The sequence below is a fragment of the Oculina patagonica genome, chromosome 1, assembly GCF_052425735.1.
Source record: "Oculina patagonica isolate OP01 chromosome 1, crgOcupat, whole genome shotgun sequence".
Classification (NCBI taxonomy): domain Eukaryota; kingdom Metazoa; phylum Cnidaria; class Anthozoa; order Scleractinia; family Oculinidae; genus Oculina; species Oculina patagonica.
Window position 1 is genome coordinate 17,268,892 of NC_135758.1, and position 24,945 is coordinate 17,293,836.

General features: G+C 38.4%; 1 protein-coding gene across 1 annotated transcript in view; it reads right to left on the reverse strand.

Moving 5' to 3' along the window:
- LOC144636776 (MAM and LDL-receptor class A domain-containing protein 2-like) overlaps positions 1-24,150 on the reverse strand; it is a 53,796-nt gene extending 29,646 nt beyond the window's left edge. The window contains exons 1-11 of the mRNA XM_078495978.1: positions 24,099-24,150; positions 19,809-19,847; positions 19,471-19,599; positions 18,400-18,641; positions 17,012-17,096; positions 16,452-16,608; positions 14,847-15,040; positions 13,742-14,038; positions 13,342-13,641; positions 12,491-12,644; positions 10,918-11,111 (exon numbers count right to left, since the gene is read on the reverse strand). Coding sequence (XP_078352104.1) covers positions 10,918-11,111; positions 12,491-12,644; positions 13,342-13,641; positions 13,742-14,038; positions 14,847-15,040; positions 16,452-16,608; positions 17,012-17,096; positions 18,400-18,641; positions 19,471-19,599; positions 19,809-19,847; positions 24,099-24,150 — 1,843 coding nt within the window. The remainder of the gene's footprint in view (positions 1-10,917; positions 11,112-12,490; positions 12,645-13,341; positions 13,642-13,741; positions 14,039-14,846; positions 15,041-16,451; positions 16,609-17,011; positions 17,097-18,399; positions 18,642-19,470; positions 19,600-19,808; positions 19,848-24,098) is intronic.
- Between the last annotated feature and the right edge of the window lie 795 nt (positions 24,151-24,945).

Sequence of the window (24,945 nt, forward strand, 5' to 3'; positions counted from 1 at the left end):
ATGAGAAATTTGACAAAAAGAAGGAAGACAGCTATGGATTTCCAGATCTTTGTGACGTTCATGTAAAACAAGAAACAAGAATTCTAAATGACTTTCCTTTCCATAATATTGGACAAACTTATAAACCATTTCTTCTTTTGGCTATTCAAAAAACAGACGGAGGAACCTGAACCAACTTAGTTGCCCGTCTTGTACATTTTTTGCGCATGGGTGAGCATGGGATAAATAGTTGTGCAACATTTTCTCGTGGCATGCCGTGAACATCCCCTCGTGACTTGTATTTTCTTTGTATACGCAACTAGCCTAAAGGCCTGTGTGTATACTGAAAAATTAAGTTACTTTTGGAACATTTCACAGTTTGCCACGAGAAAGTTATGCATGACAAGGATGTAACAACCACCTTCATTCTCAATATTAATTCATTTCGTTACCATTTACGTACAGTTTATTTTGTTGCAACAAAAATTGAGACTACCACGCCAAATTGACCTCATTTCGAACCTTATCTGAAACCTTAACCCACTGCTTTGGTGGGCTGGGGGAGGGACTTCGTACAAAGCACTAACGCGGATGATCGTCTTACCTCTGTACCACTTAAAATGTTTCATTTTAAATTTTTACAGTTCCTAGATATTATAGGTTCTCCAAGGATATGTTTTCATAGTAAGTAACACACAGGAGCAGGTTTTTATGAATAGGCCTTTCAGCGCAAAGTTAAACTTGAGCCACACCCCCAGAAATGGATTCTGTTTTGTTTTAAACTTTTGAAAGGCAATCCTGTTGTTTACCTTACCTGCAATAGGAAAGATTTAATTCTTGAACAGAGATAAAAGCGACAGCATAACGGATACCAGCATTATGAATTTTCCAGCTACGGTGAAGATCGTAGTAACTCGTGGTTGTAAACACTATTTGGCCAAATGTCTCATTTAATGCGGTGATACGACCTTTAAAAAAAGGCAGAAGATCACGATTTAACATGAAATAAAAATTAAAATTAATTAATGGGAATTTGCAGAGGCATTTCCACAGAGTGGCTTTTCATCCACTGTTCCCGATCGAATTGAAATTTAGAAGTGTTGGTTTTGTGGAGGGATTAAAACCGAAGTACCCGGCGAAAAACCTTGGAGGAAGAAAGTGAACCAACAACAAACTCATCCCACATATGACACCGGGTCCAGGAATCGAACCTGTCCACATTGGTAGGAGGCGAGCGCTCTCGCCACTGTACAATCCCTGCGCGCTCCCCTTCCACTGCGTCATCTCTAGTCCCCCTAGAATCGATTGTATATTGAATGCCATGACGGTGTTGGATAAGAGATGCACTGATAATTGAAGGGTTCGGTGCAAAAAGGGCGGAAGCGATTTTTGGCTAAAATTCAACATCGTCAAAACAGCTTCAAACTTCGCATGTAGGCTTGTTTTCATGTGTAAAACAATGTCCTGTATTTTTTTTCGCTGTATTTTTTTTCATTTTCGAGAATTATCGTATTCAAAAACCGTGCTTTTTGCTGGCGGCGTTGTTTTGATGAGTAATAAACAAAAGAATCCTTTTGTTTCCAGGAACAATAAAAAAATAGTTTCGAACAGAGCTTGATGACGAACCCAGAGCAACAATTCGCCCGCCAAATGCTTGTTTGGAACGCCGTTATTTGCCAGTTGTTAGTTATACGGTAGGTATTTTACGTAGGAACCGGTCAAGCTTCGCCGGTTTCATTGTTTTATTATTTTATTGTTCCTGGAAACAAAAGGATTCTTTTGTTTATTACTCATCAAAACAACGCCGCCGGCAAAAAGCACGGTTTTTGAATACGATAATTCTCGAAAATGAAAAAAAATCCAGCGAAAAAAAATACAGGACATTGTTTTACACATGAAAACAAGCCTACATGCGAAGTTTGAAGCTGTTTTGACGATGTTGAATTTTAGCCAAAAATCGCTTCCGCCCTTTTTGCACCGAACCCTTCAATTGCAAAAAAGAAACGGCCGTAAAAGCACTCTTAATTCACTCCTCACCGGGACTTGATAGAAACATTTGAGTGTTGAGGGGGCGTATTAAAGAGGTCATATTTTTAACCATCTATCAGTAGGGAAAAATGTAAAAGTATTGAAGTGGACTTCTGATGTTTTCGTGCTGTTTAGTAACACATTTTTCGTCTGCAGGTCAGCATACTACAACTTTTCAGAAATTGACTGGAAGTCTCACGCAAAGAGTTAACAAAAACAATCATTTTAAAATATAAACCTGTGGTAGCGTATTCTAAGTACGACCGTGGCCCTTCTCCCTTGGACGTATAAGCGGCCACTGCGATGACGTATCGGGTTGCTGATTTAAGACCTTTTAATGCAAATTGTGTAGGGTGATGGCTACTTGTATTGATGCTTTTGTACTGAGACCAGTAAGCGTCATTTTCTTTGTAGTAGATTCTATACCCTAAGAGTTTGCCATTGGCGTAGTACTGAGGAAGAGGGTTCCACTCCACCAGAAGGTCGGATGTAAACTCAACGTTTGTCACTCGAAAACCATTTGGCGCTCTACTAGGAACTGAAAAACAAGGCATATTGAAAGTTTTTTTTAGTCTGGCCATTCTATTCCGTTTTGTACTTTGCTGAAACAAGGCAGCAATTAGTTGTAGTTCTTACTAACCCCCTTCATCGGTCATAATTAAGACATCTTCACTTTTAAACGGTATTCCATTGCCATTCACGGCTACAACACCAACTTTATACTCTGTGTATTCGTCAAGGCCTGTTATCTGTGATGTTGTTGTATTTTCAGCCACTATTTCGCCAGTTGACACACTGCTGCTGTTAGTCTTTCTTGCCAGGACAACATAAAAACGAATTCCACTACTGAGCAGATTGCTCATGTTGCTCCAGATTATCCTGATACTTTTCGCTGTTTTGTTTACAACAGTGATGTTCCAGTCAGCCAGAAGGGAAGCTGCAGTATATGTAATTAAAATAATTTAATCAAATTTAAAACAAACAAACAATCTCTTGTCGCTATAGGTAATTTGAATCCACGAGTATATCAGGAGATTTTTGAGTGCAACTAAAAATTATTCACCTAAGTGGAAGTGAATAATGGAGAATATCCAGGCAGTAGCAGCAATAACAGTAGAAGTAACAGTGGCGGCGATGTCAGTCGTCGGCGTGAAATGAAAAGGGGTAAAACTAGCAGCAAAACTAAGCAGGAGCTGAAACAGACGACGTTGCTGCAGACAAAGCAGTAGCAGTAAAAGAACAACCAGGAATATCGCTTGCGACAGTAGCGGCAACAATTACAGTTTGTTACAAACTTACCTGACGTCAGGCCCTTTTTCAAAATGGCGAATTTTATTTTGATACCGCTGCCCCGTTTTCCAATGTTTACTCGAATAGAGATGTTATTTGAAAAACCAAAAGGAACATCCGCTAAAATCTCTGGGGTAAACGACTCACAACCAGTGTGATGGAGAACGTCAGTGCCATTTCCCTCAATGATCTTGACAAATTCGCTGATTTATTAGGAGAAAAGGATAAAAAAATCCAATCTTAGATACAGGTAAAAATTTCTGGTACATGGCATGTACATTGTTCAAATTGGTCGGAGTTAAAATACATTTTCTTTGATGTTATTATTTTTACTATTAATAAGACTGGCTCAGCCAGTGAGAAAATATGACAGTATATTAAAATTTATGCCATGCTTTGACAAATATTATAAACATATACGCGGCTACCCAGCTCACTTCCAGGGAATCTGAGTAAATTCTGGGAAATGGAACACGCCAAATCTTATTCTTACTTTCTATTCGGGATTTTGGCTTAGCATTTGTCCTAAGTATGAACCCACCGGATTCCAGGTGTAAATGGTAAACAGCCCCAAAATTGACTGTCAAATGTTACAAGCTTCTGAAGAAGCCTGATCCTTGAACGGGGATACTTAATGCAGACGGCGAGAGGTTTGTCAAAAAGAAGGAAGACAGCTATGGATTGCCAGATCTTTGTGACGTGCATGTGAAACAAAAATTCTAAATGACTTTCTACCTCCTCCATAATATTGGACAACCATTTCATCTTTTGGCTATGCGAAAAGCAGACGGGGGAACCTCAACCAACTTAGTTGCACGTCTAGTAGCTTTTTTGCGCATGAGAGAGCATGGGATATAATAGTTGTGCAATATATTCTCGTGGCATACTGTGAATATCCCTTCGTGACTTTTATTTTCACTATAACCTAAATGCCTATACGAGTAAATTAAGTCTGTATGCAATATGTATACTGGGAAATTAAGTCACTTGCGGGACACTTCACATTATTAAAAACTAGCCATGGTATATTGCAATTCCTGAGTTTTGATTGGTTTACAGGCCATGGTAAACAGTATATGAGCTCATATACGATGGACCACTGCACAAATATGGTAGGTGTGCGCGTCAGCGAGAACAGCCGGGAAGCTCAAATATTGCAAATCTTTGGGAGCTTTTAATAAAACAATTATTCCATTCGCGCTTGTTAGATATGACCAACGCGCGCTCATGGAATAATTGTTAATTATGCCACGAGAAAGTTATGCATGCCAGTGATGAAGCCACCTTCAGTCTCAACATCAATTCATTTTGTTACCATTTACAGTTTATCTTGTCAATTAAAATTGAGACTACGAGGATTGACATCAGTTCGAACCTTGATTCACTACCCGGGTGGGCTGGGGGAGGGACTTTCTACATAGCACTGACGCGGATGCTCGTCTAACCTCTGTAACACTTAGGATGTTCCATTTAAAATTTTTACAGTTCTAGATATTATGGGTTTCCTAAGGGTATGTTTTCATAGTAAGCAACACACAGGGCAGGTTTTCATAAATGAGCCTTTCAGCGGCAAAACAAACTTGAGCCACGACCCCAGAAATGGATTCTGTTCTGTTTTAAACTTTCTAAGGTAATCCTGTTGTTTTCCTTACCTGCAATAGGAAAGATTCAATTCTTGAACAGAGATGATTGCGACAGCATAACGGATACCAGCATTATGTATTTCCCAGTTACATTGAAGATCGTAGTAACTCGTGGTTGTAAACACTATTTGGCCAAATGTCTCATTTAACGTGGTGAAACAACCTTTAAGAAAAGGCAGAATAAAGCGATTAAACACTTAACTGGGATCGATCGTTTTATCAAAATCATTAATCGAGTGCCATGGAAGGTATTGGGTAAGAGATGCACAGATGATTGTGAAAGAAAACTGCCGTAAAAGCTCTATTAAGTCCCAACTCGGGACGTAATAGAGACTTTTTGAGGGGGGTGCGGAGACGTATTAGAGAGGGGTCTATTTCAAACCATCTATCAGTAACGGTAAGTATAAAGATCATGAAGTGGAGTTGTGATTTTTTTCGTGCTGTTTTGTAACACATTTGTACAAAATACTAACAATTTAAGGTAAGTGGGTGGAATAACTTAAAAATAACTTAAAAATAACTTAAAAAGCGTAATTTTAACTTGTTTTCTTGTAAAAAATGGTCATGATTTACCATTAAAAGTGGGAGGGGAGCATTTTACAAATTGATCTTCAAGCTCGAGAAAGGCATATTAAAATAAAGGAGGGAGAGAGGCTTTTTAAAATTTTTATAACGTAAAAGGGCAAAATTACTGAATGCTTATTGGCTGAGACAGAGGGCATTTTTCCTTAAGCGAACGAGTGAGATATCGGTTTTAAACACGAGAAGATAAATTTCATATATCCAAGCAACCATGTGTTATTCTGTTTATTATATAAACCTACTAATGACGATGTTTTTGACGATTTTCCGAAGATTTCCGAAGAATTTCAAAATGTTGCCCGAAGGTCGTACGAATGTTTCAGAACATTTTCCGAATTTTGCCGAAAATTACCGAAGATTGTCGAGAAAGATCCGAAGATTTTTCGACTTAATATCGATAAACTTTGGCTCATTGAGCATTGAAACATGGCAAACTCTGAGAACTGATTGGTCAAAATTAAATGATATCACGCATTCTCCTCTGTATAAGTAGTCTACTTGTCAACATACTACAACTTTCAAGAAAATCTAGGGGGCGGTGTCACGCAAAGAGTTAACAAAATTAATCATTCGAAACATATACCTGTGGTAGCGTATTCTAAGTACGACCGTGGTCCTTCTCCCCTGGACGTATAAGCGGCCACTGCGATGACGTATCGGGTTGCTAATTTAAGACCTTTTAACGCAAATTGTGTAGGGTGATGGCTACTTGTATTGATGCTTTTATACGGAGACCAATAGTCGTCATTTTCTTGGTAGCAGATTCTATACCCTAAGAGTTTGCCATTGGCGTAGTTCTGAGGAAGAGGGTTCCACTCCACCAGAAGGTCGGATGTAAACTCAACGTTTGTCACTCGAACACCATTTGGCGCTCTACTAGGAACTGAAAAACAAGGTATATTCAAAGGTTTGTTAGTCTGGCCATTCTACTCCGTTTTGTACTTTGCTGAAACAAGGCAACAATTAGTTGTAGTTTTCACTAACCCCCTTCATCGGTCATAATTAAGACATCTTCACTTTTAAAAGGTATCCCATTGCCATTCACGGCTACAACACCAACAGTATACTCTGTGTATTCGTCAAGGCCTGTTATCTGTGATGCTGTTGTACTTTCAGCCACCATTTCGCCAGTTGACACACTGCTGCTGTTAGTCTTTTTCGTCAGGACAACATAAAAACGAATTCCACTACTGAGCAGATTGCTCGGGTTGCTCCAGATTATCCCGATACTTTTCGCTGTTTTGTTTACAACAGTGATGTTCCAGTCAGCCAGAAGGGAAGCTGCAGTATATGTAATTAAACAAATTAAACCAAATTTAAAACAAACAAACAATCACTTGTTGCTATAGGTAATTTGGATCCACGAGTATATCAGGAGATTTTTGAGTGCAATTAACAATTATTCTCCGAAGTGGAAGTAAATAGTTAACAGTTATTGGACGAGGTTGAGCAAAATATCGTGATTTGTCAGTGGCGAGCAGATCAATTATTTGCCGAAGCCGAAGGCTGAGGCAAATAATTGATCTGCGAGACACTGACAAATCACGATATTTTGCGAGAACCGAGTTCAATAATTGTTTTATCATTCGATCACTGAATTTGTTTCGTACAAAGTACCTTCGGGAACTGCGTGGAAACCGCACCATTTCTTGCTGAATTAATGCAGACGAAAGCGTAACTTCGCCTTTGATAACACGAGCTGGTCTTCATCCAATTCTCTTTCTTTCAAATTTTGCCGAAATACAATAAGAGGAAATTGCATTGCCTTTTTTGTAGTTTCGCTGTTTTTTCGGGCCTAGTAGACAAATCCAACTGCTCTTCTTCATCTCTGGAAAACGAGCTGCTATTTTTCTCGGAAGTAGACACAACTACGCATGAGCAGAATATTATTTGTAGCAAAATCACTGTCAGCCGCTAATGCGCACGAGCAGACCACTATTTGTAGGCAGTTATTTGCAGATCACGTGGTGGGCTCTCAGCCAATGAAAAGGAAGAAATAATTGCATCGAATGATAATGGACGATATCCAGTCAGTAGCAGCAATAACAGTAGAAGTAACAGTGGCGACGATGTCAGCCGTCGGTGTGAAATAAAAAAAAAACAGGGGTAAAATCTAGCAGTGAAACTTAACAAGAGCGTTAACAGACGACGTTGCTGCAGACATAGCAGTAGCAGTAAAAGAAGAATCAGGAAAATCACTGGCGACAGTAGCGGCAACAATTACAGTTTGTTACAAACGTACCTGACGTCAGACCCTTTTTCAAAATGGCGAACTTTATTTTGATACCGCTGCCCCGTTTTCTTGTGTTTACTCGAATAGAGATGTTATTTGAAAGACCAAAAGGAACATCCGCTAAAATCTTTGGGGTAAACGACTTACAACCAGTGTGATGGAGAACTTCAGTGCCATTTCCCTCAATGATCTTGACATATTCGCTGATTTATTAGGAAAAAAGGATAAAAAAATCTAATCTTAGATACTGGCAAACAAATTTGTTCTGGTACATGGTATGTACGTTGTTCAAATTTTTCGACACTAAAATACATTTTTCTTCAATGTTATTATTTTTACTCTTAATAAGACTGGCTCAGACAGTGAGAGAATATGACAGTATATTTAAATATATGCCTTGCTTTGACAAATAAGCTATATACGCGGCTACCCAGCTCAGTCCCAGGTAAGAAGAATAAATTCTGGGAAATGGAACACGCCAAATCTTTTTCTGAATTACCGTTCGGGATTTTTGCCTCTCGTTTACCCGAACTGTAAACCAACCTGTTCCCTGTGTTAATGATAAACAGCCTCGAATTTGACTGTCAAATATTAGTAGCTTTGAAAGAAACCTGATCCTAGAGCGGAAACACTTTCTGCAGGCGATGAGAAATTTGACAAAAAGAAGGAAGACAGCTATGGATTGCCAGATCTTTGTGACGTTCATGTAAAATAAATGTTCTGAAACAAGAATTCTTAATGACTTTCCTTTCCATAATATTAGACAAACATTTATGCCATTTCTTCTTTTGGCTATCCAAAAGACAGACGGAGAAACCTTAACTAACTATGTTGCCCTTCTAGTACCTTATTTTTGCGCATGAGAGAGCATAGGATAAAATGGTTGTGCAACATATTCTCGTGAATATCCCCTCGTGACTTGTATTTTCACTAACCTAAAGGCCTGTGTAGTAAATTAAGTCTGTATACAAAAATATACTGTATGTATACTGAAAATTAGGTCACTTGCGGAATATTTGACATTATTAAAAACTAGCGATGGTTTATTGCAATTCCTGAGTTTTGATTGGTTTACAGGCCATACTATATGAGCTCATATACCATGGACCACAAATATGGTAAGTGTACGCGTCAGCGAGAACAGCCAGGGAGCTCAAAAAATTATTGCAATTCTTTGGGTGTTTGAGTTGAGTTTGTTTGAAAAACACCTCCAAAATGCGTTAAACTTACGAAAGGCGTTTCCGTGGTTCACCTTACCTGCAATAGTAAAGATTTAATTCTTGAACAGAGATGAAAGCGACAGCATAACGGATACCAGCATTATGTATTTCCCAGTTACACTGAAGATCGTAGTTGCTCGTGGTTGTAAACACTATTTGGCCAAATGTCTCATTTAATGTGGTAAAACAACCTTTAAGAAAAGGCAGAAGAAAACGATTTAACACAGTATAATAAAAAATAAAATAAATGAAATTAATAAATGGGAATTTGCAGTTGCATTTGCATTTGCACAGAGTGGATCTTCACACAATGATCCCTGGTCAAATTGGAATTTAGAAGTGTTGGTTTTGTTGACGAATTAAAACCGTAAACCCAGGAAAACCCTTGGAACAAAGACGAGAGCCAACAACAAACTCATCCCACATATGACACGGGGTCAAGGAATCGAACCAGGGCCACATTGGTAAAAGGCGAGTGCTCTTACCACTGCAGCAACCCTGCCCCCTCTCCACTGCAGCATCCATGCTCCTTCTGGAATCGATTGTTTATTAAATCATTAATTGAATGGAATGACAGGTATTGGGTAAGAGATGTACAAATAATTGCAAAAAAGAAAAGGCCGTAAAAGCACTCTTAATTCACTCCTCAGCGGGACTTGATAGAGACCTTCGAGAAGTAAGAAGTCTAATTAAAGAGGGGGTCTTACTTTTAACCACCTATCAGTAGGGGGAAAATGTAAAAGTAATGAAGTAGACCTCTAATGTTTTTGTGCTGTTTAGTATCACATTTTCCGTCTACATAAGCCTGTCAGCATACTACAACTTTCAAGAAAATCTACTCGCAGTGTCATTCGAAAGATATACCTGTGGTAGCATATACTAAGTACGACCGTGGCCCTTCTCCCCTAGACGTGTAAGCGGCCACTGCGATGACGTATCGGGTTGCTAATTTAAGACCTTTTAACGCAAATTGTGTAGGGTGATGGCTACTTGTATTGACGCTTTTATACGGAGACCAATAGTCGTCATTTTCTTTGTAGCAGATTCTATACCCTAAGAGTTTGCCATTGGCGTAGTACTGAGGAAGAGGGTTCCACTCCACCAGAAGGTCGGATGTAAACTCAACGTTTGACACTCGAACACCATTTGGCCCTCTACTAGGAACTGAAAAACAAGGTATATTCAAAGGTTTGTTAGTCTGGCCATTCTACTCCGTTTTGTACTTTGCTGAAAACATGGCAACAATTAGTTGTAGTTTTCACTAACCCCCTTCATCGGTCATAATTAAGACATCTTCACTTTTAAAAGGTATCCCATTGCCATTCACGGTTACAACACCAACAGTATACTCTGTGTATTCGTCAAGGCCTGTTATCTGTGATGCTGTTGTACTTTCAGCCACCATTTCGCCAGTTGACACACTGCTGCTGTTAGTCTTTCTTGCTAGGGCAACATAAAAACGAATTCCACTACTGAGCAGATGGCTCGGGTTGCTCCAGATTATCCCGATACTTTTCGCTGTTTTGTTTACAACAGTGACGTTCCAGTCAGCCAGAAGGGAAGCTGCAGTATATGTAATATTAAAAAAGTTAAACCAAATTTAAAACAAACAAAAAATCTCTTGTTGTTATAGGTAATTTGGATCCACGAGTATATCAGTGGATTTTTGAGTTCAATTAACAGATATTCACCTAAGTGGAAGTGAATAATAGAGGATAGCCAGTCCGTAGTAGCAATAACAGTATAGAAGTAACAGTGGTGGCGATGTCAGTCGTCGGTGTGAAATAAAAAAAACAAGGGTGAAACTAGCAGAACTAGCAGAAAAACTTAGCAGGACCGTTAACAGACGACGTTGCTGCAGACATAGCAGTAGCAGTAAAAAAGAATCAGCAATATCACTTGCGACAGTAGCGGCAACAATTACAGTTTGTTACAAACGTACCTGACGTCAGACCCTTTTTCAAAATGGCGTACTTTAATTTGATACTGTTGCCCCGTTTTCCAATGTTTACTTGAATGGAGATGTTATTTGAGATACCAAAAGGAACATCCGCTAAAATCTTTGGGGTAAACGACTTACAACCTGTGTGATGGAGAACTTCAGTGCCATTTCCCTCAATGATCTTGACATATTCGCTGATTTATTAGGAGAAAGTGATAAAAAAAATCCAATCTTACGTACAGGTAAAATACATTTTTCTTTAATGTTATTATTTTTACTCTTATTAACACTGGCTCAGACAGTGGGAAATATGACAGTATATTAAAATATATGCCATGCTTTGACAAATAAGCTATATTATTATACATTAGAATTACTTTGAAACATGTGATTGGTCGAGAGCATTCAGTCAATATACAGTAGCATGTGAACTTGACATGATAACCCAATATCTGCAGCAGATATTGGGTTATCATGTCGAGTTCAAAGTCCGCCTAGTTTCCAAGCCCCTCGTCCGTGTAGTGCTGTCAAATTTTTGAAAATATGGCTGAGCGATTCGCCTCCGTTTCCGAAGAGGAATTGAAAGTTTTGATCGAGAATAAAGATTCTAAATACACCAAGAGAACAACAAAAAAGTGTAAAAATTCTGAATGATTATTTGAGGGAGAAGAACCTGGAGGAACCACAAGATAAAACCGCTTTGGCCAATGTTCTGACGAAGTTTTACGCCGGCGCTAGAAAAAGTGATGGCAAATTGTTTGAAAACGTGTAATAAAACAATTATTAAATTCGGTTTTCGCATGATATCGTGAATTATCAAAAACTCGTGTCTGTGTTATCTGCCTCAGCCTTCGGCTTCGACAGATAACACGGACCTCGGTTTTGATAATTCACGATATCATGCTCAACCTCATCCAATAATTGCTTAGAAGCTTCGAAAGAAACCTGATCCTAGAGCGGGAATACTTTCTGCAGACGATGAGAAATTTGACAAAAAGAAGGAAGACAGCTATAGATTTCCAGAACTTTGTGACGTTCATGTAAAACAAGAAACAAGAATTCTAAATGACTCTCTTTTCCATAATACTGGACAAACATTTATGCTATTTCTTCTTTTGGCTATCCAATAAACAGACGGAGTAACCTGAACCAACTTAGTTGCCCTTCTAGTGCCTTATTTTTGCGCATGAGAGAGCATAGGATAAAATAGTTGTGCAAAATATTCTCGTGAATATCCCCTCGTGACTTGTATTTTTACTAACGTAAAGGCCTGTATGTGTAAATTAAGTCTGTATACTGTGTGTATACTGAAAATTCAGTCACTTGCGGAATACTTCACATCAGTTAAAAACTATCCATGGCATATTGCAATTCCTGAGTTTTGATTGGTTTACAGGCCATACTATATGAGCTCATATGCCATGGACCACAAATATGGTAAGTGTACGCGTCAGCGAGAACAGCCAGGGAGCTCAAAAATTGCAATTCTTTGGGTCTTTGAGTTGAGTTTGTTTGAGTTACACTCCCCAAAATGGGTTAAACTTACGAAAGGCGTTTCCGTGGTTCACCTTACCTGCAATAGTAAAGATTTAATTCTTGAACAGCGATAAAAGCGACAGCATAACGGATACCAGCATTATGTATTTCCCAGTTACATTGAAGATCGTAGTTGCTCGTGGTTGTAAACACTATTTGGCCAAATGTCTCATTTAATGTGGTAAAACAACCTTTAAGAAAAGGCAGAAGAAAACGATTTAAAATAAAATAAAAAAAAATTAAATAAATAAATGGGAATTTGCAGTTGCATTTCCACAGAGTGGCTCTTCGTACACTGTTACGCTATCGAATTGGAATTTAGAAGTGTTGGTTTTGTAGACGAATCAAAACCGTAGAACCCAGAGAAAAACACTCGGAGCAAGGACGAGAACCAACAACACTCATCCGACATATGACACCGAGTCCCGGAATCGAACCCGTGCCACATTGGTAGGAGGTCAGCGCTCTCAACACTGCACCATTCCTTTTCCCCCTTCACTGTGCCATCTCTGCTCCCCTTGAATCAATTGTTTATTAAAATCATAAATCAAATGCCATGACAGGTATTGGGTAAGAGATGCACAAATAATTGCAACAAACTTCCGTAAAAGCACTCTTAATTCACTCCTTACCGGGACTTGATAGAGACCTTTGACGGGGAGGGGGGGGGGGAAGGTGGGGGGGGGGTGACTTACTAGAGAGAGGGTCTTATTTAAATCGTATATCAGTAGGGGAAAAATGGAAAAGTAATGGAGTAATGAACTTCTAACGTTTTCGTGCTTTTTATAATATAAGTAGCACAATGAAACAACTGACTACAACTTTTCAGAAAATTGACTGTCAGTCTCACGCAAAGAGTTAACAAAAACAATCATGCGAAACATATACCTGTGATAGCGTATTCGAATTTCGACCGTGGCCCTTCTCCCCTAGACGTGTAAGCGGCCACTGCGATGACGTATCGGGTTGCTATTTTAAGACCTTTTAACGCAAATTGTGTAGGGTAATGACTACTTGTATTGACGCTTTTATACGGAGACCAATAGTCGTCATTTTCTTTGTAGTAGATTCTATACCCTAAGAGTTTGCCATTGGCGTAGTACTGAGGAAGAGGGTTCCACTCCACCAGAAGGTCGGATGCAAACTCAACGTTTGACACTCGAACACCATTTGGCGCTCTACTAGGAACTGAAAAACAAGGTATAATCAACGGTTTGTTAGTCTGGCCATTCTATTCGTTTTGTACTTTGCTGAAACGAGACAACAATTAGTTGTAGTTTTCACTAACCCCCTTCATCGGTCATAATTAAGACATCTTCACTTTTAAAAGGTATCCCATTGCCATTCACGGCTACAACACCAACAGTATACTCTGTGTATTCGTCAAGGCCTGTGATCTGTGATGTTGTTGTATTTTCAGCTACTATTTCGCCAGTTGACACACTGCTGCTGTTAGTCTTTCTTGCTAGGACAACATAAAAACGAATTCCACCACTGAGCAGATTGCTCGGGTTGCTCCAGATTATCCCGATACTTTTCGCTGTTTTGTTTACAACAGTGACGTTCCAGTCAGCCAGAAGGGAAGCTGCAGTATATGTAATTAAAATAATTTAATCACATTTAAAACAAACAAACAAACAATCTCTTGTCGCTATAGTTAATTTAAATCCACGGATATATTAGGAGATATTTGAGCCGACAGTCAACAATTATTCACCGAAGTAAGGGTGAATATTGAAGGATATCCACCATTTTTACCGACACTAAGGTGAATAATTGTTTTAGTACATACAAAATCCGAGTGAAATAGCATGCTATAAAATTATAGTTTTCCATTGAGAAGCCAATTAGAACGTAAGCTACTCACTTGTTTGGTATAAACTAGTAAGAGGTGCCTGAAGGGGTAAAATAGGAACTGTGATTTGGGCAAATTTTCTCCCTAGAAAAACGGGATTTGGGTCACTAGTACTGGGAATCACAAACATAAAAACAATGGAACTGGGGATGGGATTGAGAAAATCGGGGAAACAATGGGCTGGTAAATGGGATTTGAGCATAAATTGGGCTGGGAAATGGGATTTATATCCCCGTACCTTCAGGACCCTCTAATAAGGTTTGCTGGATTATAGTAAAATATACGCCCAGTAAAATTGTGAAGCTGTCCATATGGTTTCAAAAAATAGTATCCAATGTTTTTTGCTGCTTGTTGCTAGGCACTTGTTCCTTCTGCGTTTTATTATGATTTAGCTGTTTTTGGCATGTTATATTTTCCTCGTGATCAAGATATTTATGTCAACATTTTAAAATTCTAATTTGGTCTGCAAAGAGCAGGAGCTGTATGAATACTGGGGTAAACACATTAACTACAATATTTGTTTTCTCCTTCAGTTTACCTAAATTCAGACGTCGCTTCAATATGCCGTAAGTAATTTTGACATAGCTCCTCCTGTCGACGAGAGAGACTTGTATTGTGATGTTTCTGGATTCTCCAAACGCAATATGTAGGAGGCTTTTGTTAAAGGACACGGAATCCCTTTGTAGTGCAAAGACCTCAGTCCCATTGCCGCCAAAAATCTTGATGTATTCACTGAGAAAATACGACAGCACTTGTCAGCACTTAAACTTCGCATAAATTGCTTTTAATCTTTTTTAGTTCCACTCGATTTTTAACTTGACAACAATCGGATTGGTTGAACTACTAGTTTACTATCGGCAGTTAGTATACGAGGTCACGCGAGCTCGGAATGTGTGAAGATTAATTATCCTTTATAATGCAGAAATATTAGTGAGAATTCTACTAAAAATTTAGACCGTTCGCTCTTAATTTTTATGAGGCGATGGTTGATTAGGCCTGCGGTTTCATCAATTAACTATCACCTCATATAACTTTCGAGCTCATAATCTAATTGGTATAGGTAATCATACGGTTTCGAGTTCAATTTGGAATTAATTTGCACGAGTGAGTTTTTCAAAAAAGCGGCTCGTGCAATTTCAGCTTTTTGAAAAACTCACAAGTTATTACTTATTATTTATTAAATTATTACTTAATAATATAAATATATAATGGTAAAAATACTTGGTCAGCGGTTAGCTTCAAAAACACACATGACTTCGATGAGGTGTACACCTGTGCACGCGATATGGTCATGTGATACTGGTCAGCGGATACCTTGTTTTGACAGCTGTCAAATGACCATGTTAACGTTGGAAAATTTCCTGTTGTCTTTCAGCTTATCATAATCCAGAATATTGATGTGTAATTTGCACTGGTGTTACACTTTTTGCACTGGTGTTACAACTGAACTGCACTACTCTTAGCCAATCAGAATCAAGTAATTTTTTTACAGTACCAGAGCCGGCGGCGGAGCGTTTTGAAACGTGGGCGGGGTGGGGGGGGGGGGGGGTTCACCAAGCCAATCGCCATCCATCTCCTCCCGGGAGGCGCATACCCCATAATGTCTTTTGCATAGTTGAACCCTTTGCAGTCTTAACAGCGTCCGGTGTGTCCGTAATCGATTTGTGACAATGCATAACTAGGCAGTTCAGATGATCCTGCTTCATGGTGCCTTTTGGGTAGGTTTTTAGTTGTTAGGTAGGTTTTTAGGCAGACAATTTACGCTCTGAAGTCGCCGATGCCACAGGCAATGTCAAGTACAATCCTAACAGCTTGCAGACCTCCCCTGCTAGCGTTTTTGGGAGGGGAGTTTCGTTGAAAGTCCTACACCATATAATTTTGCTAAGCACGGTCCTGATGAAACGATTTGCGAAAAGAGCACGAGACTGAATATCTTGATAAACCAATTTTCTGCTGTGCTAACAATACTTTCGACACTGAAATGTGTGGTGGGGGGTGGGGGGGGCTGAGTCCCTCAAAATTTTTGTTTGGGGGGCCTACAGTTCCCCCTGTTCCCCCCTGCTCCGCCGCCATTGTGTACTTAGCTATGTAGCAAACATAACGACATCAAAACAAAGCAAAACAAGCAGCAACAGCAACCTACCCGCCGGAGCCACCAAAATACAGTTGGTGGATCGAGACAATGGCAACTGCCTGAGGTGTCCCAGCATGTCCAACTATCCAGTTACAGTATGGGTCAAAGTCACTCTTATAGCTGATATCCAGTCTCCCAAACGATTGGTTCACGTTTTCCTTACACTCTTAAAATCATGATAAGAAATAATAATAATTAACAATTATTAGTCCAGGATGAGCAAAATATCGGTGAGATGAAAATATATCAAAAGCAAGAAATTTCACCGAGTAGTTTTTGAGTTATAAGCCTCAAAAGGTCCAAAATAGGGTATCTTTGAACTCATATGGCGTTGCCAGGGCAACAAATTTTGACGTCACAATGACCTCCATTTGTTCGTTGGTAAAATTAGTATAAGTTTGTGCTGAAAGATTTTCCTAAACATTATTGATATAGCCATGATTGAACACCAAAGACGTGCATGTCTAATTCTGACTTAACTATTACGAGCCACCTTAAGGTATTTTATCACTCACTCAATCACTTACTTACTTACTCACTTACTCAATGAAGCATAGTTTCGGAAGTACCTTGACAGATTCCATCAACAATGGACACGTCATCAATGGCAATGTCGCCTGTGTACGAGGTTCCACTAATCCCCTCGAATGTAACCTAAGTACGAGTAAAAACGACATAAAAGCAAATAAATGTTTGCGTGTTAACCTAAAGCGTCTAGAGCTATGATTATAACACGAAAACCAACGTTAAAGGCTAGTTAATAGTTAAGGGTATAGTATTGTAGAAGTTGGGTCGCCCAAATTTTGATACAGTAGAACCCCGGTAACTCGAACTCGGATAACTCGAACAACCCCGCTAACTCGAACTAACTTCCATTTCCCTTGGATTTGAACTCACTTTTCAGTCATTTTTACTCGGATAACTCGAAAACCCCGCTAACTCGAACTAAATTTCGTTACCCTTGATCAAAATCTGGGTCAAATTTACCCCGATAACTCGAATTCCGGTTCTTGCAACTCGCCACGGATGCCCATTGATTAGAGCAACGAGCAGATCACGTATTTGACAGCCATTTTCCACTCTTATCATAAGAATTTTATGATCGTGTTAGAGTTTCTGACGAGATAAGTTTAATTTGCACTGTACTGTATACTGAAGAACTGAAAAATCAGTAAACTATCAATTATTAACTTGGAAAATTAAATATTCAAACGACCCCGATAACTCGAAACCCCGCTAACTCGAACTGTTTTTCGTTTCCCTTCAGAGTTCGAGTTACCGGGGTTCTACTGTATTTGTGTTGCTATAATTTTGTTTTTGATTAAAAGCTGCTATCTAGATAAGATCAAACCTCGCAAAACGGGAAATTTTGTAAACTGGTGTAAAAATTATTTTAAGAAAACCAGCGATTTTATATTAACCTCTTTTTCTTTTCTTTAAACCGTTTTCTTTCAATATCAGTATTCCTTTTTGTTTTTTCAAGCCAGGTCTCCCATCCCCGGGGGCGAGCACTTTTTAAAGTGCTGTGGTCAAAACCACAGGACAAGGCGGTACTGAGTAATGAATGCAAACTAATGCCCACTAAAAACCTTTATAGGAACAGATAATTACGAGATATTGTTATGATGACTTTCTTTCCTTTATGGCCTTTCTTTTAAACTTTTTACTTTTAACTGTTATTATCTAATTGTATAGCCCTTTATTAATAACCAATGTGGCCCGGGTTCGATTCCGGCCCGGTACCATATGTGGGTTGAGTTTGTTGTTGGTTCTCGTCCTTGCTCGGAGGGGTTCTCCGCGTTCTCCGCTTTTCCTCCCTCCAAAAACAAACACCTCCAAATTCTAATTCGATCTGGAATCAGTGTGATCAAGAAGAGCCACTTAGTGGAAGATCCCACTGTAAATTCCCATTATTTATTATTCATTATTATTCCCATTATATATACAACTGGCTTACTTTGCTTTGCAAAGTCATGCTAATCTTCGCTTTCAGCCATACACTGCCTTGATTTCCCGATTTACGGAACATTGTGGTATTTCCGTTGTAGACATTAAGAGTATTTATTGTATCTCCATACATGTGATAATAAAACTTCAGGCAGGATAACTTTCCAAGATCAGAGCTCGACACTGAATATTCCAGTTTGGCGCTATCCCCATACTGCCGAGGTAAAGATGTTTCGATATACATGTAGCTTCCTAAAAGCAAAGATGCTTTAGATGAGTTGATACATATCAAAAGTACATTACGAATTATTGCTCTTACTAATAATGTGGACACCTTTTTAAAGATCTTCTCGTAAAATGTCGTGTGGTAAGCGATACAGCTCGACGAGCAAATGAGCACCGAACACCTTTTAGTGTTTGTCATGAGTAGTCTGTTGTCTAAATATAGCTTAAAACAATTTTCCAATGTGAATTTCAGTCACCAGAATTCAGAAGAGAGCAACAGACCAGTCGTTGGATATGGCATGATAGAGCATGTGCTGCGCATGGACCACCAACAGAATCCGCGCATTGCTCTAACCTGGGCACCAGAGGGAAAGGGGACATGGAGGAGAACTGTAGAGGGAGAAAGACAGAAGATGGGTTTTGCCACCTGGACAGAAGCATTCAGCGTTGCAAGAGATAGAGTAAAATGGAGGAAGCGAATCAATTGCCCTATTCTCCCAGAGAAGAGTGTGAGGATCTAAGTCAAGTTAGGAAGGAGTTGAAATTCGATGCAAAAGCGCATTATTTATTTCGACGTCTGATGCATATAACAAACTACGGAGTGCGCTAAAGACATTTATATTACCATTTGAACTGCGAGCATGCTGTTCTAATACTGTTGAACAATTAGCAGAATGAATTTCGTCAGAGCGACTTAAGTTCAAGAAAAAGCAATGCTGTGGAGGGTTTCAAGAGTAATTAAAAAAGATATTAAAAATATAACCTAGTTGGAGAATTGCTGTAAAAATTCAAGGAATTTTTTTTTAGGATTGTTGCTGTTATAAACAATTAATTAAGAGCAATGTTAATAACTAACCGTAACCACCATGGCCAGAGGAAGGCCCCGTATTATACGAAAGAGTCGAACCGTACTCGTTTGTCCAGTCAAAGTCATCCTGATAATTTTGTGACCAGCCGGAACACAAGCCATAATCAAAGCCGCAACCTTCACAAAGCAGAATTAACATAAATATGGTATTTTGCATGGATACTTTTTTTCTATTATTCCGGCAGACAGAAACCGTCGATGAAAAGATGTCTAAATTTATAAAGTTTCGACCCTTCCCATCCTTTAACAAAGACAATTTACACAACGTTAGCAAAAGCAATAGCAGCAATGTGTATCAAAATAACAAGGTATGGTAATAAACTTACTATGCTCTGCTTTGGACGGCTGGACACAAATTAATAAAGCTAGAAAGAAACAATAAGATATTAATTAAAAAGAATCGATTTATCTACCTTTCTTTATACCTTTAATTTCGATCAACAGCTTTAAACATAATTAATACTTTGCTACCTTAAGGTAACTATTGTTAACGGCTACTAATTTTAGCGATTTTGCGAGTTAGGCGAAAATCGCTAAATTTAGTTCTCGCTTAAATTTGTCTCGGTCAAATACTCGTTTAATTTAAGTACCCTCCCCCCTCCACCCCCCCCCCCCCATCCCCGCAAAGGAAAACAAAATTAACTAGTCAACTCAAAAAATTCTTTTAAAAATGGATGCCGGTAACTTTGTTCTTTCTGGCAATGTAAATGTTCGTTCATTTTCAAGTGAGTTTGTTCTTTTACTGAACATTTATTTTCTCGTTAGCTACATGTTGATTAAAAATGGTTTACACAATATCACTATTTTTTTACAAATTTCAAAAAATCGCTAAACTAAGGTGTCTCGATACAGTTTTTTCTGGGCCATACCTTCAATTTGCAATAAGCCTTTTAGCAGCCGTCCCTGACTCGGATCGATATGAAAGTTACACCATATATTGGCTTTAGATTGAAGTTTGATTCAAATCCAACGATTTGGGCAAAACAACTTAGAACAGACTGATTATAATAATTTTAATTTCATATCAATTCATAGCTTCTCTAGTGTTGTTAGAAGTGCTTTGTAAAACAAATAATTCTGTCAGGAAAGTTTTAATTGTTACACAACAGTGCAGACATGCAACAAGTAAGAGTTCAAGAACATGTGTACGCTTATCAAAATGTGTACAAGCTGGGGTTATGCAATAAAATACACAGGTACTATGTTACCTTAAAAATGGCAAGGAAACGTAAAATTATAAAATTACAAGCTAAATAAGAAATTGTTTGTATTGTGCTAATTGTATTGATTGTACCGTGCTGGTGATCAATGTAATATTACTTGTTATGGAAGTATAAATCCAGTAACAAAAGATAAAAACAAAAATGTGACGGTCAACAGTCCATATTTCATATTATCTTAAACTATTTACTATGTTGAAGGGATTAGTAATGTATTTGTAAAATAGCTGCAGGAGTTTTTCATTAAATTTTCTATTTTTTAGACGCCATGAAGGAAGAGCTGTTTGTCGAAAAATGGCTTCTTACCAATCCTGATTAATGAACGCCATCCTATCCGTTATGTTTGCGAACTGCTGGGTACACCTCTCATAAGAACGTGTTGCGAAAACTTTTACAAAAACCTTTACGCATCACAAAGAAACACAATTTCGCCAGATAACATTTTTTTTTTAACTCAGAGAACAATACTATATTTCCCGACCTAAAATCACTCTACAAGCCGAGAAGGACTGTGTTAACAGAAAAAAGATTGCCTTGAAGCTCTTAAACACGTGGATCCTGATAAAAGCCCGGGAACTAATGGCCTTCCAGCTGAATTTTATAAAACCTCTTGGGGTTTTCTATTTTGATCAATACTTTCCGGTTGCAATACAGGACAAGTTTCGATTACAGAGAGACAAGGAATAATGAAACTTTTACCCCCCCCCCCCCCAAAAAAAAAAAAATAAGTCGGCACTTTAACAAAAACTGGCGCCCAATGAGAGGCTATCGCAAATCGAATAAAAGCTGTCATTCCAGAACTCAGAAAGGAAGATTTATTGGAGAAAATGTTAGATTGATAGATAATATCATTGATTACGCTTCACAAACAATATTCCAGGCCTATAACTTTTTATAGATCATTTAAAAAAGTTTTTAAGAAACATTCGACTCACTTGAATGGCCATTTGTCGTACGCACACTCAAGTATTTTGGTTTTGTCCCCTCCTTGATGAACTGAATTTGAATATTTAAAAATAATTTGAAATTTCGTTCTAAACAACGGATAATCGAGCAACAGGTGTCAGACAATGCTGCCCCTTTCGCCTTGCCGCCTCTTTATATTATCTCCCGAAGTTTTAGCGTAAGCAATATATATCAGATCTAATCTCAACATAAAAGAATTGATCCGAAATCTCTGTCAATAACACAGGAATCGAATTAAACCAACGCTGATGGCACCATCTTGATTCTCAATGGTACTCATGAATCTCTGTCCGATAGCTGCTCCTGACTGATACTGCGATCAGTAGCTTTGGTAATATGACCGGCCTCAAACTATATGTATGACAAAAAGACTGAAGCCTTGTGAAATGGATCAATGACAAGAATGAAGGAACGGCTGTTCGCTGCAATAAATTTAAACTATAAAAATGTTTGAGTGGGAAACAATCTGGCTTCCATACTGCAACGATACGCAGTTGCCCCAATATTAGTTCAGCGGTTTTTTTCGGCAGGCAAGCGAGATGGAGCTTAAAAATCCGTTGAGCGCTAAACAAACTGAAGCACCCCTTTTTGATTCTGACAATGAACCCGCATGGTACTTTTCTTTGAAAACAAGACGCCTAAAGTCGTTCCCGTGAGATGCATTGGTCTATACAAGCATGGAGTAGTATCAGAATTCAGAATTAAGGAAATTGCAAATATATGGGTAAAATATTTATGTTCTTCAACAATTGACGGAATACTACAAATCTGACCACAAATATAGCGCGCTGAAACGGCTGAAACGTTATCCAAGATTCGAAACAGCATGATCATGACATTCCAATATCGTATGTTCGATTCGCTTCCTTTGGTCCAACTAATCACAAATCAATATTAAAGTCGAAAAAAAATAGATAAAATTATCCTGCAATCTATTGGTTGGTTTTGCAATTTGTGCCTACAAATGAAAAAGAAATTTTGCCCGGTGTTTCACGGAAGAATTCATTGACAGCCAATATTGTTTCACCGTATTTTGGAATAACTGATCCTAAAATGTTCAAAAGAATACGAAGAGTAACCGCAGGATAAATATATTTTATACTTCACTACAAGGTTTAAGGGCGGAAGTTGTAGACAAGTCATCCGTAAAAGGTGCCTATCTAAGCATTTGAACAATCGTAACTCACGATAAAAGAAGATAAACAACGCTTAAAAGTGATTAAAATTCCCTACACCCAGCGTTTTTAATAAGGCTGGAATTCCTGAGACGGGAAATGAGTTGTAATTGCCACGCAGAACCAGAATATGTGCCACGCGGAAGTAGACCGAAGTGGTCTTCAGATAAATTGAATACCGCACGCGATAGATAATCGTAGTTTTTCCAACGTAATTTTGTTTAGAAAACTAAGGCTGGTTCCAACACTTAGCAGGGATAATTAATTATCTGCTTGAACTAATAATTTGGCTTAGCAGGTTCTTACCAGATAAACGAGTTCTTGTTGCTATCATTCTGAATGACTATAAGTCAGTTCAAGTGTTTACTGACACCCTTAAACAGCAATGCGACCAACATTTAGTTATAAAGCATTCCAGTATAAAGATAGTATCACTAAAGAAAGGCCAATTGAAAAAAAAAAACTAATGCAACACTAATGCTATAGACATCAAGTTTCGTACTTTTCAAAATTGCCTATCTCTGGCCAACTTGCGGACATCGATGCTGTAATAGATAGATTTTAATTGTCTGCAAACAAGTCTACATTAAGTGCTGCTGTTATCCCTCAAACCCAGTAATCGGTTGTGACCTAGAATACAAACTCATGACGATATGGCCGTTAAATGCAGGTCGCAGTTATTTGCACTTTTTCTCAGGAAATTCGAAAAGAAATAAAGTTTTACCTTTACTTTTACTTTTTACTATTTTAAGTTCATTGCCTTCTAATGCAGTTTTTATGCCCATCCATAGTGGCTAATTCTAGATAAAAATGGGGTTAAACCTATTCTCGCAAAATTTCTGCAACACAAGACATTAGTATTTCATCTTTAAAGATCAAGGTAACCGATGAAAACTGTCACGTATATTTCGCTGTAGTCTCTTGTTAGAACTCGGATTTATTTGCATACTATAACCTACCAAACTTGTCTAAGTCAAAATCTGCAATCTGAAGTCTAGGTTTTAATAATAATAATAATAATAATAAAATCAGTTACAGGGACCTATGCTTTTACGGCGGAAATTAGTAAGCACATTTCACTGCGAATCGTTTGAACTGCTTGATAATTGGTCTTCTCGTTACTCTGGAACTGTTCACTTCTTGAGTGAAAAGAACACGTTTACACCATGGATAGTAAATTACTCTCCATGTTTACACGGAAATGATACGATGCCACCTATCTTTTAGTGATAGAAATACTTCAGTTAAAACTTACCAGTTGTAAAAATCCATACATTAAAACTGCAGAGCTGCTTCCGCGAAGACATTGCGCAAAAAGCTTTGGTTTGGATGCATGTACTCCTGCATCGAAGTTCTGCTACGTATACCACCTGAAGCAGCAACAAAATATATAGCTTCAAGCGTCACAGAACTATAAGTATGTTTCGGCCAATAGAAATGAAGAAAAGGCGTTATGAAGTGTATCTGACAGGGATAATTTGGGCGAATGAGTGTAGCGGTCACGCCTACGCGCTCGATCCGAGGATAACAGTACCAAAAATAATAAATAAACCTTCTTTTCGTGTTGTTTGTATAGTTAATAAAGTAACAAAGGCCAAACTGCTTGAGAAATACAATTTTACATGCGTGAACTAATTTTACTGGCTTAATCTTGCAATGCATTTTATGTGAGTTCAATCATGGCCATCGTCTATTGAGAATCGAAGCAGTCAAACACAAAACTGTCTGAGTGTTTGCTTTCTTTCACTATGACAATTTATTGCACCTATTTTCATCTTGCTTTAGTCGTTTCACTTTTGCGTTTTCAGGAAGTCGAGTACTAAATTAATGAAATCATAAGATCATCGTAAAACATATTGGTTGTCTGCAATTTACCACAAAATTCCGGAAATTCCAGTTGCAATAACTGGCAAGGCTTGCCCAAGCGGAAAATTTTCAAAATGAAAGGAACGCCTTGAAAGGTACTCCAAAATGCCAACCGGAATATCCGAACGGAAATTGAGCTTACTATTTAGCTTACCTTAGGTTTCTACCATTCCTAGGCCTTTCGCCAATTTTCGACCCGTGTATGCGGCTACTCAGCCGAGGGAATCCTTGAAATG